Genomic DNA, 17,208 nt, shown 5'->3' on the forward strand with positions numbered 1-17,208 from the left:
GACCTGTTAGGTTCTGAAGTATAAACTGAAGAGTTAGGTAGGGAGAAGAAAAAGCATTAAAGATCTTTTTCATCTTTTGTATTCTTTCATCCACACTAGCAAAATGAATATCCTGGTTCTACTCAGAGTTCTACTCAGAAGCATTTGTATTTTGAGCCAGTTGTATGAAAATTCCACGTAATGTGGAAATTCTCTGCGTTAAGATATATGTATTTTCTCTCATTTTAATCATATCAGATTTAAGTGTAGGTATAAGGCAATCAACTCTACTTTGATTTTCAAATAAATTATTTGTGGAGCTGTGGCTCAGGAATTGACCTTTCCATTTCTTTGGGTTCCCAGGTTCTAAAACTGACTTTGCTTTGCAAGAAAAGTATTAGGGGAGAAGGTGAAATCATAGCAGTCAGCAGAGTGAAGGATAGCTCTTTATTTTCACCCTCGACTGCATTTCTTACCTACAAACAATTTGTAATAATGCAACATCACCCAGTTACGTACCAGTCATTCTCTGTGTAAGAGGAGTAACTTCTGTGCTGTTTTTGTGATTCACGGGATTAGATTTCCCGTATTGGCACATAATTGCAAATACAATTTACTTATAAAATTTTCCAGTTTTTTGTAAAATTCCATTTATAGGTTTTGATTCATGGCCTTGGCTGCCTCTGGTGAATTTTTATATGAAAATTAAAAGAGCTTGTCCCTTTAGCTATTCTCTTATGGCATGCTGGGATGTTATGAATCATCCATCGTCATTTGGGATGAAATGTAAAGTATTTAGGCTAGTGTTCTGGGTTAAAAGTCTCCTGGTTATTCTGTGACCTAAGTACCTGAACTGACATTCTTTCTGTAACTGATCATAATTATGCTGGTTTTTATTATCTTTATGTTGACAGAATTTGTTACCCTTTTTATGTAACTTCATAGAACTTTATGCTAATACATCCTTTACATCTTCCCCTCTCTCGTCCCTGTTCTCTTTCAGTCTGCTAGGTCAAGGTACAAGGATTCTCAAGAATGAAGAATAATTATAAAAATTCTAATTTAAAAAACTTCATAAGAGAACGAGAACATGTATAGAGCCCAAAGCATTGATTCTGGACCAAAGCCTATGTTATAATAAGACAAGGAGCTGTCTAGTGACTGTGCAGTTGTGTAGTCACAGTGCCGAGGCACACACCACTGCCGTTGAATTATAGAATTCTCTCTTCTAAACAGGGAACTTTACAAGAATACTTCCTATTCTTCCACTTTTGGAGTAGCCGTTGCCATAGACAGAAAGGAGATTCTTCTTTAACGTTTGCGCAAACAGTACTTTATGTACTGTTTAATGGCCAAGGCATTGAACGCGGGCAGTGGCTGGAATGTAATTAAAAACAGGGGTTCTTGTTTTTGAGTAGCTACTTTTAAGTATAAAAATAGCTATACAAATTAAATATGGTTAGGAATCTAAACATGTCCTATATAGTTAATATCCATCATGAGTATGGCTTTGAAAAATCAACCTAATATAAAGTTGAATGGCTTTGCTTCTCTACCTCTGGTTTAACCCATTTTTGTGGAAAAATCTTCCACTTCTACTTAAAGATAGACGACAGATCACTTTCCCATTCACTTATGTACATAGATGTTCAGTCACTCACCAGATATTTATTGACCAGACATGGTTCCTGCCCTCCTGGGTTTTCAGTCTGGTGGGTGAGACAGACAAATAATTACATAAATAAATGGAAATCATAGCAATGATGGAGTTGTGTGTTACTGAGATCATAAAACACTAGGGGGACCTGTCATAAGAGAGTGGTATTTGGAATATGATGTGAAATCAAAGGCATGAGGTGGGTAGAAGAGCTCAGAGAGGACAGCAGACGGGACGAGCATATACGATGGCTCTTTAATGGCCAAGGCATTGAACGCAGGCAGTGGCTGGAATGCCAGTGAGAAATGAAGGTGGTCTGTATGTGTGCTGACGTTGAAAGTGAAATTATCCATTTGGTACCTTATGCCAAATTCGTAGTCTTTAAACTCTATCACAGTAGTTGATGTTTGAGACTCTTGTTTGTAATCCTTTTTAGACTTTTCTTTTAAAAATGTTTGTACAACGGAGCTTTATCCCTCTTTTTTAGCATTGCCCTCCCCCACCTTTGGAGCAGACTGAAAGGGAAGTAGACATCATTTGATCTGATTCAGTGTCCACTTGCAATTATTTTTGTTATACTTTCATTCATGTTTCATTTATGGTCTTTCAGTTTTATTAACATTTGTTTTTCTGTGGTGTATTTTGTCAATTTTCAGAATTGTTTTCATTACTTGGAGTTGAAATCCCAAGAATCCGCTCCATCTTCCTTTTCTTTGTTTTAAAGTAGATTCAGAGCAGGAAAAGGTGCAGACATGCATACAGGCATACCTCGGAGATATTGCCGGTTTGTTTCCAGACCACTGCAATAAAAGCAAATATTGCTATAAAGCCAGTCACGTGCCTTTTTTGGTCTCCCAATGCATATAAAAGTTATGTTTACATTACATTTGGTCTATTAAGCATGCAAAGCATTATGTCTAAAAAAACCAATGTATGTACCTTAATTTAAAAATACTTTATTGCTAAAAGGAATATGCTAGCCATCATCTGAGCCTTCAGTGAAGTAGGCTTTTTGCTGGTGGAGGTTGCTGTTTGATAGCATCTAACCCACAGCAGAACTTTCAAAATTGGAGTCAGTCCACTCAGACGCTGCCATTGCTTTATCAGCTGTGTTTATGTAATATTTTAAATCCTTTGTTGTCATTTCCTAGCATCTTCACTGGAAGTAGATTCCATCTCAAGAAACCACTTTCTTTGCTCATCCATAAGAAGCAACTCTTCACCCATTAAAGTTTTATCATGAGACTATAGTAATCCAGTCCCATCTTCAAGCTCCACTTCTAATTCTTGTTCTCTTGCTATTTCTACCATGTCTGCATTTACTTTCTCCACTGAAGTCTTAAATCCCTCAAAGTCATCCATGAGGGTTGGAGTCAGCTTCTTCCAAACTCCTGTTAATATTGATGATATTTTGACTTCTTCCCACAAATCCCAGATGTTCCTAATGGCACCTACAATCCTTTCCAGATCCATCAAAGAAGTCACTGTCTATGGCAGCTGTAGCCTTACACAATGTATTTCTTAAATAACAAGACTTGAAAGTCAGAATTACTCCTTGACCCATGGGCTGCAGAATGCGTGTTGTGTTAGCAGGCACGAAAATATTAATCTCCATCAGAGCTCTTGGGTTACCAGGTGCATTGTCAGTGAGCAGTAATATTTTGAAAGGGCTCTTTTTTTTTTTTTTTTTTGCCCTGAGCAGTCGGTCTCAACAGTGGGCTTAAAATATTCAGTAAACCATGTTGTAAACAGATGTGCTGTCATCTAGGCTTTGTTGTTTCATTTATAGAAAACAGGCAGAGTAGATTTAGCATAATTCTTAAAGGCCCTAAGATTTTCAGAATGGTAAACGGTCATTGGCTTCAACTACAGGTCACTAGTTGCATTAGCCCCTAACAAGAGAGTCAGTCTGTCCTTTGAAGCTAGACATTTACTTCCCTCTAGCTCTGAAAGTCTTAGATGGCATCTTCGTCCAATAAAAGGCTGTTTCATCTACACTGAAATTCTTATTCAGTGTAGCCACCTTCATTAATTAACTTAGCTGGGACTCCTGGATACTTTGCTGCAGCTTCTACATTAGCACTTCTGCTTCCCTTTGCACTTTTATGTTATGGAGACGACTTCTTTCCTTAAACATCATGAACCAACCTCTGATCGCTCCAAACTTTTCTTCTGTAGCATCTTTACCTCTCTTGGCCTTCATAGAACTGAAGACAGTTAGAGCCTTGCTCTGGATTAGACTTTGGCTTAAGGGAATGTTGTGGCTGTTTTGATCTTCTATCCAGACCACTAAAACTTTCTCTATATCATCAATAAGGCTTTTTTGCTTTCTTATATCACTTGTGTATTCACTGGAGTAGCACTTTTAATTCCTTCAAGAGCTTTTCCTTTGCAGTCACAACTTGTCTGACTGGCACAAGAGGTCTTGCTTTCAGCCTGTCTCAGCTTTCAACATGCCTTCCTCACTAAGCTTAGTTAGTTATTTCTAACTTTTGTGTTCAGGTAAGAGACATGAGACTCTTCCTTTCACTTAGACACTTAAGAGGCCATTGTAGGGTTATTAACTGTCCTAATTTCAGTATTGTTGTGTCTCAGGAAATAGGGAGGCCCAGGGAGAGGGAGAGAGACGGGGGAGTGGCCTGTTGGAGCAGTCAGAACACACATTTATCGGTTAAGTTCAGTGTCTTGTATGGTTGCAGTTTGTGGCACCTCTAAACAATTACAACCGTAACGTCAAAGATGACAGATGACCATAAAAAAAAAAAAATGAAAAAGTTTGAAATAGTGTGAGAATTACCAAAATGTGACACAGAGTCATGAAGCAAGCAAATGTTGGAAAAATTTCACCTTGCTGGAGACAGGGTTGCCACAAACCTTCAACTTGTGAAAAATGCAATATCTGCAAAGCGTAAGAAAGTGGAATACGATAAAACGAGGTATGCCTGCATGTGTCACATTTAGTTATGTGTGATTTCTTGATGCAAATGTTTACTCTTTGTCTTGTCTTGTCTTCAAAGATCAGCATATACCAAGTGGGAAGACAGGAATAATAGTAGGAACTAGATTCTATTTCCCACCCACTAATTGGAATGAACACCCAAGCTTTGTGATCACCGGTTTGTGTTGCTTAAAAATAGTCAATAGCTACAAAATAATGAAAGAAGAAAAAAAGAGAACAAATGTGATACGACTTTGCTAGTTCATTTGAAGTTGAAAAGTGTTAGGTCTTACCTCGTGTATATGCATTTCTGAATAAAGTTTTGAACCCTAGAAGCAAAAGCAACCCTTTAGGGATCAGCTGTCTCCTTCTCCCTTAGCATTTATCTTGATGTCCATCCAGAGTCTCTTAAGCTCACTAACAAAGAAATTTCTGGCTACATGGCCTTTCTGCCCATGTGTGTCAGTCACCCTGCCTAAAGATCATGGTCATTTCTTAGGGTGAAAATAAAGACCCACAACGTTGTGAATTGAAATCTATTTTAGAGTTATTGACTGTATTTCAGTCACATTTCTCTGACCATTTTTGTCTGCTGATTTCTGTATTATCTATTGGGGAAAACAAAACAAAAACCTCTTTGTAATTAGTTACATTAAAAGGTTAAACTCCTTAATGGGCTCCCTTTTCCCACTCGTAGCAGTATTTGTAGAGGAGTATCTTGGAAGTCTACTTCCAGTGGTCACTCTACCTATGGTAGTAATTCTTATAGGGAGTAATTTGGTGTACGTTGGTCTTTTCCACTGCTTTACCAAGCATTTGCATTTGTTTATACGTTATGTATTCTGAAAAAGCAACAGGAGGCAGTATGAGAGTACAGAACATAGAGGTGACCTTAAGACAGGGCCCAGAAGCCAGCTCACAGTTTCATGAAGGTATTCTCAGTAAATCTGAAAGCCACCTTCTCTACCTGTGGGATGCTCAGATGTCTGTCTCCTGGTTTCTGTCTCTAGAGCATTTGTTTACCTGAGCAACCTGCTGTACCCCGTGCCCCTGATTCACAGGGTGGCCGTTGTCAGTGAGAAGGGCGAAGTGCGGGGATTTCTCCGTGTGGCTGTGCAGGCCATCGCAGGTAGGCGCCCCTCTTCTGAAATGAGGGCCGTGGGTCCTCTGCCTCGAGACAAAGGAGGCCAGTTCCATAAGGGCCGCGCTTCAGTGCAGACTGAAGAAAGCCTTATTGCTTCCTTTCTAGCTGCTGTTCCCAAGTATCATGAGTAGATCCTGTTTGGTTTGGGCTACTGCTGTTTTGGAATAATGGGGTAAAGGGATCTCTTTAACATGAAGAACAACCCTTGGGTTACCTTTATAAAAGTCATTTGCATTTTAAATGATGTACCTTAACTGCTTCAGAAATAACAGGATTTTCAGACGGTTTCTTGCCTAATTTTCTGTCAGGATACTTCTGCTAGACGTTTCTGTACTTTGGCTGCTGTTGTGCAATGTGTGGATCAAGATGTTGACACTTTATACTTTTTTCCAAGCTGCAACCTACATTCTGAAGAAAGAATGTGGCTGTTTCCTGTAACGTTTCTGTTCTAGTTTCCAACTGCTGTGCTGTGTTTAGTGACCTCTTTCAGCCTTTCCCCGTGGAAATGCATGATAGTCACCAGCGTTGAGCTATGGAGGTCTTCACAAGTACAGTCTAATGTTTTCAAATATTTATTGAGTGTTATTGAATATGATCTTGTCAAGTGAAGGGATCAGTATTTCTAAGTATGACATTTGAACAACATCAGGAATGAAACCGATCCTTTATTCATTAGTTCATTCGAGCTAAGGAGGTGGTAAGTTTACTTGAGTAGAGTTGGAAGCAGCCTATTTGACTTTACTGCTTTGGTCTCTTTCTTTCTCACGCAAAAGACTTGTTCTTTACTGTCTCCTCTTGTATTAAAGTTTGAGAACCCTAAAGCCCACTATCTCCTATTTATTTTTATTTTACTTTCCTATATATTTTTATTATTGTAATCCAATAGGAGTCATTCCTCCTTGTCCCCATATGTAGTCTCATCCTTGCTTTTTTTTTCTTTCTTTTTTTTTTTCCTCTACTTAGCGGACGAAGAAGCTCCTGATTATGGTTCTGGAATTCGACAGTCAGGAACAGCTAAAATATCTTTTGATAACGAGTACTTTAATCAGGTGAGAAATCTGCCAGGAAGAGGAAAACCTTGTGGAAGGATAAGGAAGTAGGCAGGTTTTGTGAGGAGGATGTTCAGCACTGGAGAGCAGTTCTGCCTGGAACTAAAAAGTATAGGTTACCACAGGACAGTTAACAGAATACGGGACGTATCTAACAATGACCGAGGTGAGGGTAGAGGCCCAGCATTTATATTGTGTTGTATTGCCTTTTTCTCAGGCAGCTCTTAATCCACATAACTTTTCAGTCACTATTATTTGTTGGGCAAATAAATATAAGTTACGGAAATGGGGGGAAAATATGTTGTCATGCTACTTTATCATCTACTTACCCCTGCCTTGTTTTCAGAGTAACTTTTCTTCGGTTGCAATGACCCGTTCTGGTCTATCCTTGGAGGAGCTGAGGATTGTGGAAGGACAGGGTCAGAGTTCTGAGGTCATCACTCCTCCAGAAGAAATCAATCGAATGAATGACTTGGGTGTGTAATCAGAGTGTGCTATGATTGCATATGTTTTCAAAGAGGGAAAAATACTGACCATTGTCAAGGAAGATAGTTGCTTTTATCATCTAGGGATGGAGAGGTACACTCTACTCTCTGAAAGGTGCTTTGTGTGTTACTTGAACCATATGTGTGTTCATTTGACCCTCTTTAGATTTGAAGTCAAGCACTTTGCTGGATGGTAAGATGGTAATGGAAGGATTTTCTGAAGAGATTGGCAACCACCTGAAACTGGGCAGTGCCTTCACTTTCCGTGTAACAGTGTTGCAGGCCAGCGGAATCCTCCCAGAGTATGCAGATATCTTCTGTCAGTTCAAGTAAGCCGCCCCTTTGCTCTGCCTCCCTAGGCTTTTACCCCGGATGATGTCCTTTGTGCACTATAGAGCGATGTAACACTTGCCAGGTAGTACACTCTTGAGAGAGAAATGACTACCAGCCACTGAAATAAAATGCTTTCTTCACTCAAGATGGGAGTAAGAACTGGAAACCTACAATGGAATGAAACAGAGTTCATTGTGGCGAGGAGTGTGGCCACATATCCTGCTAGAAGGTTTGGTTGTGGACTGTCCCTCTCTGCCAGGAGTATAGGATCAGATCCAGATGAGCCTACTTACTAGTCTTTTTAAATGCTCTCCATGCTGAAATGTCTCGTTAATAAACAAGTATGAAAACAATGACTTATCCAACCACCAATTATGCTTATTTAATACTTGGGAAAGAGAAAAAGTAAGTCATTTAAAGAGCAGCAAAATTCTGCATCCACTGAAAAAAAGCTAGTAAGTACGTAGAGAAGATGTGACAGGTTTCATTCTTCATCCACTTTCTAAGCATTTTCTATCCTATAACCCTCTGGAGCTCTGTGCTCTAGGTACTTTCATCTCAAGACCTCCAAAAACATTTTTTTGGAGAATCTTTAAGTTTTAATACCCCCAAACATCAATATGTCTTCAGCACTTGGAAAGGGCCACAGTACAAGAGAATGAAGTCTGAGCCACCCCATTCCTAAAGCCCACAGTTTGCCACTGGTGCCACCAAAAGGCTGCTTTAGATTTCTGCCATTCATTTCCCCTCAGTATGTGCCTTAGCCTTCTCTGGGGTCCTCAAGCAGCATTGCTTTTTACATAGATTTTAGCCAAGTCCTCAATTAAATGTGATTATTACATAGTAAGCCGCTAATATCATTTGCTGTAATTATAATTGATGAAATAGTATCTGTCCAGTATAGGCTTTGGCCATTTAATGTGTTTTTGCTAATAGCCTCAGTTAGTAACTGATGTATTTTGTGGAAAAGACCTACTTGGTTAACTGACATCTGAAATGGCAATAGTGGTATGTTGACTTCTGTCCTAAAGTCTCCTAAAAAGAGAGTAGCATCTCCACCTGGCATTAGCTGTGGAGGAAAGGGCATGTTGACTCATGCTGAAAGAAGACTCAAGTTCTTCTGAGGTTTTTATAAACTCTCATCTGGCCTGCATAGGGAAAACAGAGCTGTAGAGCAATGTGAATGATTTCATGTGTCACCTCTGTGGAACCCCAGGGTATTTGTATCTGCTCCAAGCAGAGCCTTGTTGGAGTGTAGATCAGAGATCAGCTGATGCTCATGGCGCCTCTGGCAGGTACACTGTGTGGTCTGGAGAGGAAGAAATTGGAAGAAAAAAAGGAGTAAGAAGTAAGAGAAGGAAAGGGAGAGAGGTAAGGAGAAAATGAGAAGAAAGAAAATAGACGAGAGTACACGTAGTGTGGAATGCTATAGTGCCACAGCGGTATGTATTATCAGTGATTTGGATGCCTGGCAGAAGTACACCACTGTCTTCGGGCTCAGTGAATTACAGTTGACCCTTGAGCAACTCAGGAATTAGGGCACTGACCCTCCGCACAGTCAAAAATCCGAGTGTGTATCCAGGGTTCCACCATATCCGCAGTTCCGCATCTAAGGATTCAACCAACTGCCGATTGTGCGGTACCCCAGTATTTACTATGGAAAAGAATCCACGTATAAGTGGACCCACGCAGTTCAAACCTGTGTTGTTCAAAGGTCAAGTGTAATTTGGAAGACTGGTAGTTCATGATCCTGGTCTTTCTACCCCCTACTCTAAGTGTTCTTGGACTTCCCTGGTGGTCCAGTGGTTAAGACTTCGCACTTCCACTGCAGACCCTGGTCGGGGGAACTAAGATCCCACATGCCGCATGGCACAGCCAAAAAAAAAAAAAGTATTCTCTTATTTCCATTTTTTTCTTGCAGGAGTGTGGGATGTCCTTCTGGTGCATATTTCTATCTGGCAGTAAATCTTTGAATTGAGTATTCTATAATTCTCCACTTCTTTTTATGTCAGACTAATAATAGGGAGGGAGAGAGAACAATAAAATCTCATATTTATGAGAATAAGTCAACATAGCCCACTGACTCAAATATTTCAGGAGTATTTTCTACATTTAGAGCCCTCTGGGAGACACTCACTGTCTTTTGGGGAGACAAGCAAATAAGTACATTATTACAAACAATGATATCATTGCTGTTGAAGAAAAATAGGTCTCTAGTGCTGTGGGAACATAGAACTGTTTGAGTGAGTCAAGGAAGTTTTCCTGGAAGAGGTGATATTTGAATCTCCTCCTAGCTGGTCTTAGATAGACTCCCAGGCAAGTATGCTGTCCACAGGCTTTGATACTACCTTATAGAAGCTTTAATCTGCCAAATCTTTTCTGTACAAAATGATTTCACAATTTTTATTTTCAGTAAAAAACCTTTACAAGGGAATAGGAGTTCACTGAATTCACTGTTCATACATTCACATGGCTAAGTGATAGGGTTAGTTGATTTTTCAGTCATTTTTGACACAAAAGCTAAAATGCTATCTGAGTGATATGGAAAACGTTCTCTACAAGGAAACATAAATAACTTGACTCAGTTAAAGACTCTACTTAAGTAAGGTGCTACTTTCCGTGGGATCCAAGCTGATCCTGATGAAACCGTTAATACGAAATTCACGCGGGTCTTTTTTTTTTCTCTTAAGCTTTTTGCATCGCCATGATGAAGCGTTCTCCACTGAACCCCTCAAAAACAATGGCAGAGGAAGTCCTCTGGGCTTTTATCATGTGCAGAATGTAAGTGACGTGGACGTTTTTGCCAAATGTTTTGCGGGTTTGTGGTACCTTGAAGCAGCTGGGGTGAGGCAGTCGTCATGTGTGGGGCCCTTTGGCTTTCTCAGCTGAAGAAGGTTGATAATCTAAGATGCTGTGTAGGGGGAGCTCTGTGATGAGAACAGACAGTGGAGGGAGCGGCCAGGGCCCTGAGCTAATCCTCAGCGGACAGAGCAGGCAGCATCTTCTCTGAATTACAGTGGGGCCTGTGAGTAGCCTGGGGGTTGGTCTGCCAATAAATCTTTTGTCGGTTTGAATGTAGTGAGTTGTTTTAGTGTTTCCTTCCTAGAATAACAAGCATGTTGCATATGAGTTTTGTTAAAGTTAATATGTTATTCTTTAAACCATAAGAGACAAATAATTTGGTTGCAATTAATGTAGAAACTATGAAATACATTTTGTAGCTAAATTAAGATTCAGAATCTGTTTCCTTGCAGCTGATTCTATGATTAGCCCTCTAATGCCCCTTACAACTCTCTCATAAGTGGAATAAGAAAACAGACCTTCTATCTCTTCTAGAAAGATTTGCTCAACTCTGTGCAAAAGTCGTGATCCTCATGACAATAGCTAACATTCACTGAGAGCTTATTTTGTGTCAGTCATTGTTACAGGTGTGTTTTTGTGTCTTAATTCATTTAATCCTCACTTTTATGCCATATACTATCATAATCCCCACGTTATAGTTGAGATTACCGAGGCAGAGAGCACTCGAAGTCACTCACCAAGGTTACAAAGCTAGGAAGAGGCAGAGGTGGGGTTTGAACCCAGGGAAACGTGGCTCTAGCATCCAGGAGCTTCACTACTGCTTGAACAGTCTCGTTCTCTTGCCAACCATAATCCACTCCGTAAAATGCGAGAGGAAAGGGCAACTCCAGAAATGGAACAAGCAAATACAGAACACACTGTTTTCTTGTTTATGTTTAATTGTATAAATATGAGCATGCCTGTATATGATAAATATTGATTGGCTCCTGTGCACAAGGACTGTGCCTGATGCCACTGGGGGGGTGCTCAGATGGATCACAGGGTAGATTATGCCTCCGAAGAGCTTAGAATTATGATAGGGGAAATAAATGCATATTTAAACAGTAGTGATACAGGATATAGAAACATTTGAAAGGTATTCATTAAATGCAACGGGAGTAGAGAAGAGAGAGTTATTTCTACTAATGGGAAGAGTCTTTTAAGCTACATTCTTTGTTGGGGGTGGATGTTTTTGTAGAGAAAGGAGGTGGGGGAACTTCCTGAAGACTGTAGTGTAAATAAGAAAAGGTGGGTCACGCTTGGCACTGTACCTGGCACAGAGTCTGCAGTCGTGTTTTTCATACTGTTGTTGCCATTTGAGCTGGGCCTTGAAGTACAGGGATGACAGAGGTACAGAGATGTGGGAAGGCCTCCCAGGCACGGCTGAAGCCTGGGCCAGCCCTCAGGCACGGTGGAGGAGAGAGCAGGTGAAGGGAGCAGCAGATTGAGTCCAAACATTGTGTGAAGGGCAGCAGAGGGGCCAGAGGTCATTTGGGGCAGACAGTGGAGGGTGTTGAATGCCTGAAGCTTGGTGAAGTTAACTGTAGAACGAAAACCAGAGAAGAGCCCCTCTCTTTTGGTGTGAGAGGCCTTCATAGTAAAATTCCCAGCACTTACTGGGTACTCAAAGTGCTGTAGTGCTGTTTGCAGCAAAAATGTGTATTTTCCTATAATAAATCTTTAGCTAATCTAGGTTGCCTTTATTCCTTATTAGATTGCAGTGGAGGTTACGGAATCATTTGTGGACTATATCAAAACGAAACCTATCGTGTTTGAAGTCTTTGGGCATTATCAGCAGCACCCACTTCACCTGCAAGGACAGGAGCTTAACAGGTTTGGACCGAATGAGCAAAGATTTTTGTTATTGATATTACTGCTGTTGTTATTGTTGTTACTGTCACTTGCTGGAAAAGAAGAAGTCTTTTGAGGAATTAAGATAGGTAAATAACAGTTTTATATATTACCCTATGTTTCCATTTCAGAAACATCACCATCTTTCTTCTAAGCCACCCAGTCACTAACTGTAGGTAGAGCAAACTGAGTTTTGCCCAGGTGACCTTGAGTACTGTCTTTTTGTAGGAAGAGACTTTGAATAGGATAGGAAGTTGAGGTGATAGGGATATAACCTGAAAGTTGTGTATAATTGGTCCTAACCGCCCAGAACTTTATGAAGCATAAAGCTACTATGAAGCATGTGTCTCTAAGTGGAGACATCAAAATTGGGGAGGAGGACAATGATGGGGACTTCGGGATGATGGCAGTGTCCTTCTTAACAGAAAAAATTTTCTTATTTGTGAGCTCTGACTTACAAGGGGACTTTTATCAAAATGTCTTAGCCTCAGTTTTACTGTGTGGGTTTATATCTGATATCTGATAAGGTACCAGAGTTGAAAGTACAAATGATCCATTTTTAAAGGGGATTTAAACACGCCACTAATACCAGTCTTGAAGAACTGTTTAGTCTTGAAGAACTTCTGTCTTCCTTTGCAGTCCACCCCAGCCATCTCGACGATTCTTCCCTCCGCCCATGCCACTATCCAAGCCAGGTGAGCACAGCTGCATTCTTTGTATGATGTACATCTCTTATTCTGAGTGACTTTTCAGATAAAAAAATCATATTCAAATTCCTACTCCACTTCTGTGCATCCTCGTGTGTTCCGGTGTCCAGTAGGAACGAGAATTGTTGGCTCCTGATGGAAATAAGAGGTGCCAAACAATAGGGCTCTATATCCCCGCTGATACTGTGGTCTTCTTACTGCAGATTTTGATAAGCTCCGTGTTCCTAAATCTCTCTGCTTTGTGTGTAACTCCCTTTAACTGTCAGGTGACTGGGCACTCCTTGGCATACTACATTTATTCCGCATGTTCATGTATCCTGTTCTGATTTTTCTTTGTTTATTTTCATCCCTTTTCCTCGTTGCCCACTTGCCTCATTCCCACCCCGCCCTGTGCTCATTCTCCACCTCTGTGCTCCTCGCCTCCGTCCTGCCTTCAGACCATGAGAGAAAGATTGAGCTGATTCGGTTTCTTATATCTGACTATGTGAATGTGCATGTGTTGGACACATTTTCTGAGCACGCCAGTGTGCTCGCATCCTCCGCCATTGCCACCTTCCAGGATGAGGCTGACCCAATGCCGCCTTTTCTCTTTCTGCCAGTTCCCAGCCGCCAGACCGAGAGGGTACCTAAACGAGATGGTTAGTAGCTAAAATTGGCTCTGCCTTAGATTTAGAACCATCCTCAGAGGCTGGTCCTAAAGCCTGGCTCTCCGTGTATGAAACACCGACGTTTCTGTTTGCTACTTGACGTGCATGTAGAGTTCAGCACGTTGTCAAGATCATAGCACATTTCCTTCAGAGAGGTTTTTAGGAAGCACCTTCTCTATTTATGCCCCTTTCATATCATCTGGGGGGGTGGGGGGGCTCCTTATATTTGTTGGTGTGGATTCTTTGCAATGGTATTTTTAATTTTAAAGGATTTTTTTACTGGTAGCTGGCTTTTTGTAATGCTCTAGTTTTGCTTTCTGACCCTCAGATGCCCACCAGAGCCATTAACCCCCTATTATCTTCTTGACTAGCATCATCACCAGCTTACCTGGAATTCAGCTGGGGTGAACAATGCTGATAGGCCATGCCTCTGAATAGCGCTGTATGAGTCACACAGCCCCTTTAGATGCATTGTGTCTGTGGATCCTCACAACATCTTTTTAGATAGTAGGCAGGATATTATGATCTTCATTTTCTAGTTGAGGAGACAGACTCCCAGAGGTTAAGTGACTCAACCAAAGTTTCATAGCTAGTTAGTGGTTGAGCGATAATTAGATCCCAAGTCACTGGACTCACACCACTGCTCCCAGGTTCAGAGAGCCCTCTTTGTATTGCCAAGATTTCAGAATTTCTACATAGTGTTTCAAAATGCCCACCACGTGGAATCTGAAATTCTTGAAAGTACGGGGGTTTTGGCTAATACATTTCATCAGTACAGATAAGAATATGGAATTCACATCTGAAGAAAATGGGTAACATGAGATCATTTACAGAATCCTGTATTTACAGATGAGACCAGTGGTTCCCAAACTTGTCCACACATTAGAATCACCTGGGGGGGCTTCAAACCTCTCAGAGGGCTGAGTCCCACCCCTAGAGACTGTGATTTAATTGGCTGGCGGTGTGGCCTGGGCCATCTTTAAGATCCCCAGGTGACCCTCGTGTGCAGGGAGGTTCAGGAACCACTGGGTTGGAGGATGGGTCTTTCCCGCCACAGCAGCTTTGATGAGGCCCTGTGATGAGCGAGGCTCGCCCCACATTGCCTGTCCCACATTGTTACCGTGCTCTGCATGCCGCAAATGTGAGAGTCTAAGGAAGGTTTTTTAATGGTTTTGTGAGCACATTTACTCTGCATGAAACCTGTTTTCTCATCATTGGGTAGTTTGTTGAGAGGGAAAAAGATGCTGACTCTCCGTTTTCCTTGTTCTCTGAAGTTAGAGGTACTAATATAGTTGACGGTGAAGTTTCTCTGGCTCTTCTGCACTGAAATCTATCCCCTCACTCTCGCTGCCTTTCCCAAGTGTGTCCTTAAAGACTGACATTAGAGAAGCTTATACCTTTGCTGAGTAGACTTGGACCAAATTTTAACATTTTCCAAAAACTTTTAAAAGTTCCAGCCACCAAGTTAAATACCATGAGCAAAACCAGCCTTGGCCAGAGCATGAGCAAGTACGATCTTCTGGTTTGGTTTGAGATCAGTGAATTGGAGCCCACAGGAGAGTAAGTCCAACTTTATAAATTTTTAAATATGGCAACTTTTCCAAAATTAGAAAATGTCATTTTGAGTCTCTCGTCTTTGGGCTCACAGAACAGTGTCACATTTCAGTTTTGAACTGAATTTGGGGTGGGGAGGGTCTTTATATTATTCTTTGAATCAGATGTTTGTCAGAGAACTGTCTAGTATAATAATGTACCTTCTTGTTAGCAATAGCGAGATCGTGAAGAATGGCACTTTGCTATGAGGGAAGACAACCTGCAAAGTGGGTTTTAGCAGCAGCAAAGCAAAGGGAGTCAGAAGCGTATTGCACATAAAAGGGCCAAAGGGGATTAGGGGACAGAATGTTTCTGTAGACCAAGGTTTGTCAGCCTCTCACTACTTGGGGCCAGATGGTTCTCTGTTGTTGGGGGTTGTCCTGTGCATTGTAGGATATTTAGCTGCATCCCTGGCCTCTACCCATAAGATGCCAGTAGCACCTCCCCTCCTGCTGTGACAACAGACATTGACAGATGGCCCCTAGGGGTCAAAATTACCCCCAGTTGAGGACCACTGGCCCAGATCAGAATGATCAGCATCAGCTTACTCACTGTGTATGAGCTGTGTTAGACTAAGTGACGAATGTAATTACTGTTTATAGTTGTCTCAGAAATGCTTTTAAAAAACACAAAAGAGATCCCTCTCCCGAAACAGAGGCAAGGGGCTGTATCAGTTAGTGTAAAGGGTAGGGGATAAATGTTATCTTAATGATCCTCTATTTATAATGCTGGGTAATACCATTATGATCACCTCCATAAAACATTTACTGAGTTCCTACCGTGTGTGAGGTTTGGCTCTATCGATCCTATATAGAGTTGTCAGTAGTGACATTGCTTCGAGGAATTTGACTTTCCACAGACAGATCTATAGTGTGATTATAACTTGCATTATGAGGGAGCAGTAGTTACAGTAAATGGTTTCTACTGAGTTAATTGCTTTCTGATTCTTAAAAAATGATCTAGAATCTGAAATTATCTCTTTCTTATCTCCTGACACTTGCCATTGCAGTTATATGTTATTTATGGAACTATCTGTTAGACAGAGAGCTGGGATTGGAGCCAAAAGATGTTACTGCCCTATGAATACTTCAGTCTAGTCAGGATGATGAGACATACATATGTGGAAAGGTTTACTAAATGCATAGGACTGTCCAATTAAATGTCCACCCCAGATGGTGAGAAAGACATGGGATCAGAGGTTAGAAAACAAAGACCACGGAGGGCTGGAGTGACCAGGGAGGACCTTGCAGGTGAAGTGGCACTTAGCACAAGCATTCTGTCTAACTGCTTTCTTTTACATTTCTGTTTTTGTAGGTATATTCCAGCTGTGGTTGATCATACAGCAGGCTTGCCCTGCCAAGGGACATTTTTGCTTCACCAGGTACTAATGAAGGAGCAAAAGAGGGCTTAGAAGGGAACACCAAAAAAGTTAGAATAAGAAACATAACTCTCTGTTTCTCTGCTTTTTTTTAATCTCCATTTCAAGGGTATTTGGAGGTCAGGGGACATTGCCCCATCATTTTGTTTTTCTCCTTTCCTTAATGTTTCTCAAACCTTGGCTTATATTTATTGATATATACCCTGGCTTTATATGTGTAAATATATATATATGGGGTTTTTTTGTTTTTTGGGGTTTTTTTTTGCGGTACGCGGGCCTCTCACTGTTGCGGCCTCTCCTGTTGCGGAGCATAGGCTCCGGACGCGCAGGCCCAACGGCCATGGCTCACGGGCCCAGCCGCTCCGCGGCATTGTGGAATCCTCCCAGACCAGGACACGAACCCGTGTCCCCTGCATCGGCAGGCGGACTCTCAACCCCTGCGCCACCAGGGAAGCCCCGTAAATATATTTTAAAAGAGCTATCTTGAAAGACTTTATTTCATTCAGTTACATAGTAATTTGTGCAGCTCCCATGTTATTTTATACAATTTTCACTTGGTGATGTTTGGAAACTCTGCTTTCACAGCCAAAAGTTCTTAATGGAGAT

General features: G+C 41.2%; 1 protein-coding gene across 5 annotated transcripts in view; it reads left to right on the plus strand.

The window, feature by feature from the left end:
- KIF1B (kinesin family member 1B) overlaps positions 1 to 17,208 on the plus strand; it is a 150,232-nt gene that overhangs the window by 108,287 nt on the left and 24,737 nt on the right. For all 5 annotated transcript variants that reach the window (XM_032622591.1, XM_032622573.1, XM_032622581.1 and 2 more), the window contains 9 exons: positions 5,585 to 5,703; positions 6,682 to 6,767; positions 7,114 to 7,243; positions 7,419 to 7,581; positions 10,276 to 10,366; positions 12,141 to 12,259; positions 12,917 to 12,972; positions 15,083 to 15,191; positions 16,539 to 16,605. In XM_032622591.1, the coding sequence (XP_032478482.1) occupies positions 5,585 to 5,703; positions 6,682 to 6,767; positions 7,114 to 7,243; positions 7,419 to 7,581; positions 10,276 to 10,366; positions 12,141 to 12,259; positions 12,917 to 12,972; positions 15,083 to 15,191; positions 16,539 to 16,605 (940 nt within the window). The remainder of the gene's footprint in view (positions 1 to 5,584; positions 5,704 to 6,681; positions 6,768 to 7,113; positions 7,244 to 7,418; positions 7,582 to 10,275; positions 10,367 to 12,140; positions 12,260 to 12,916; positions 12,973 to 15,082; positions 15,192 to 16,538; positions 16,606 to 17,208) is intronic.

This window comes from Phocoena sinus, chromosome 1 (assembly GCF_008692025.1).
Source record: "Phocoena sinus isolate mPhoSin1 chromosome 1, mPhoSin1.pri, whole genome shotgun sequence".
Classification (NCBI taxonomy): domain Eukaryota; kingdom Metazoa; phylum Chordata; class Mammalia; order Artiodactyla; family Phocoenidae; genus Phocoena; species Phocoena sinus.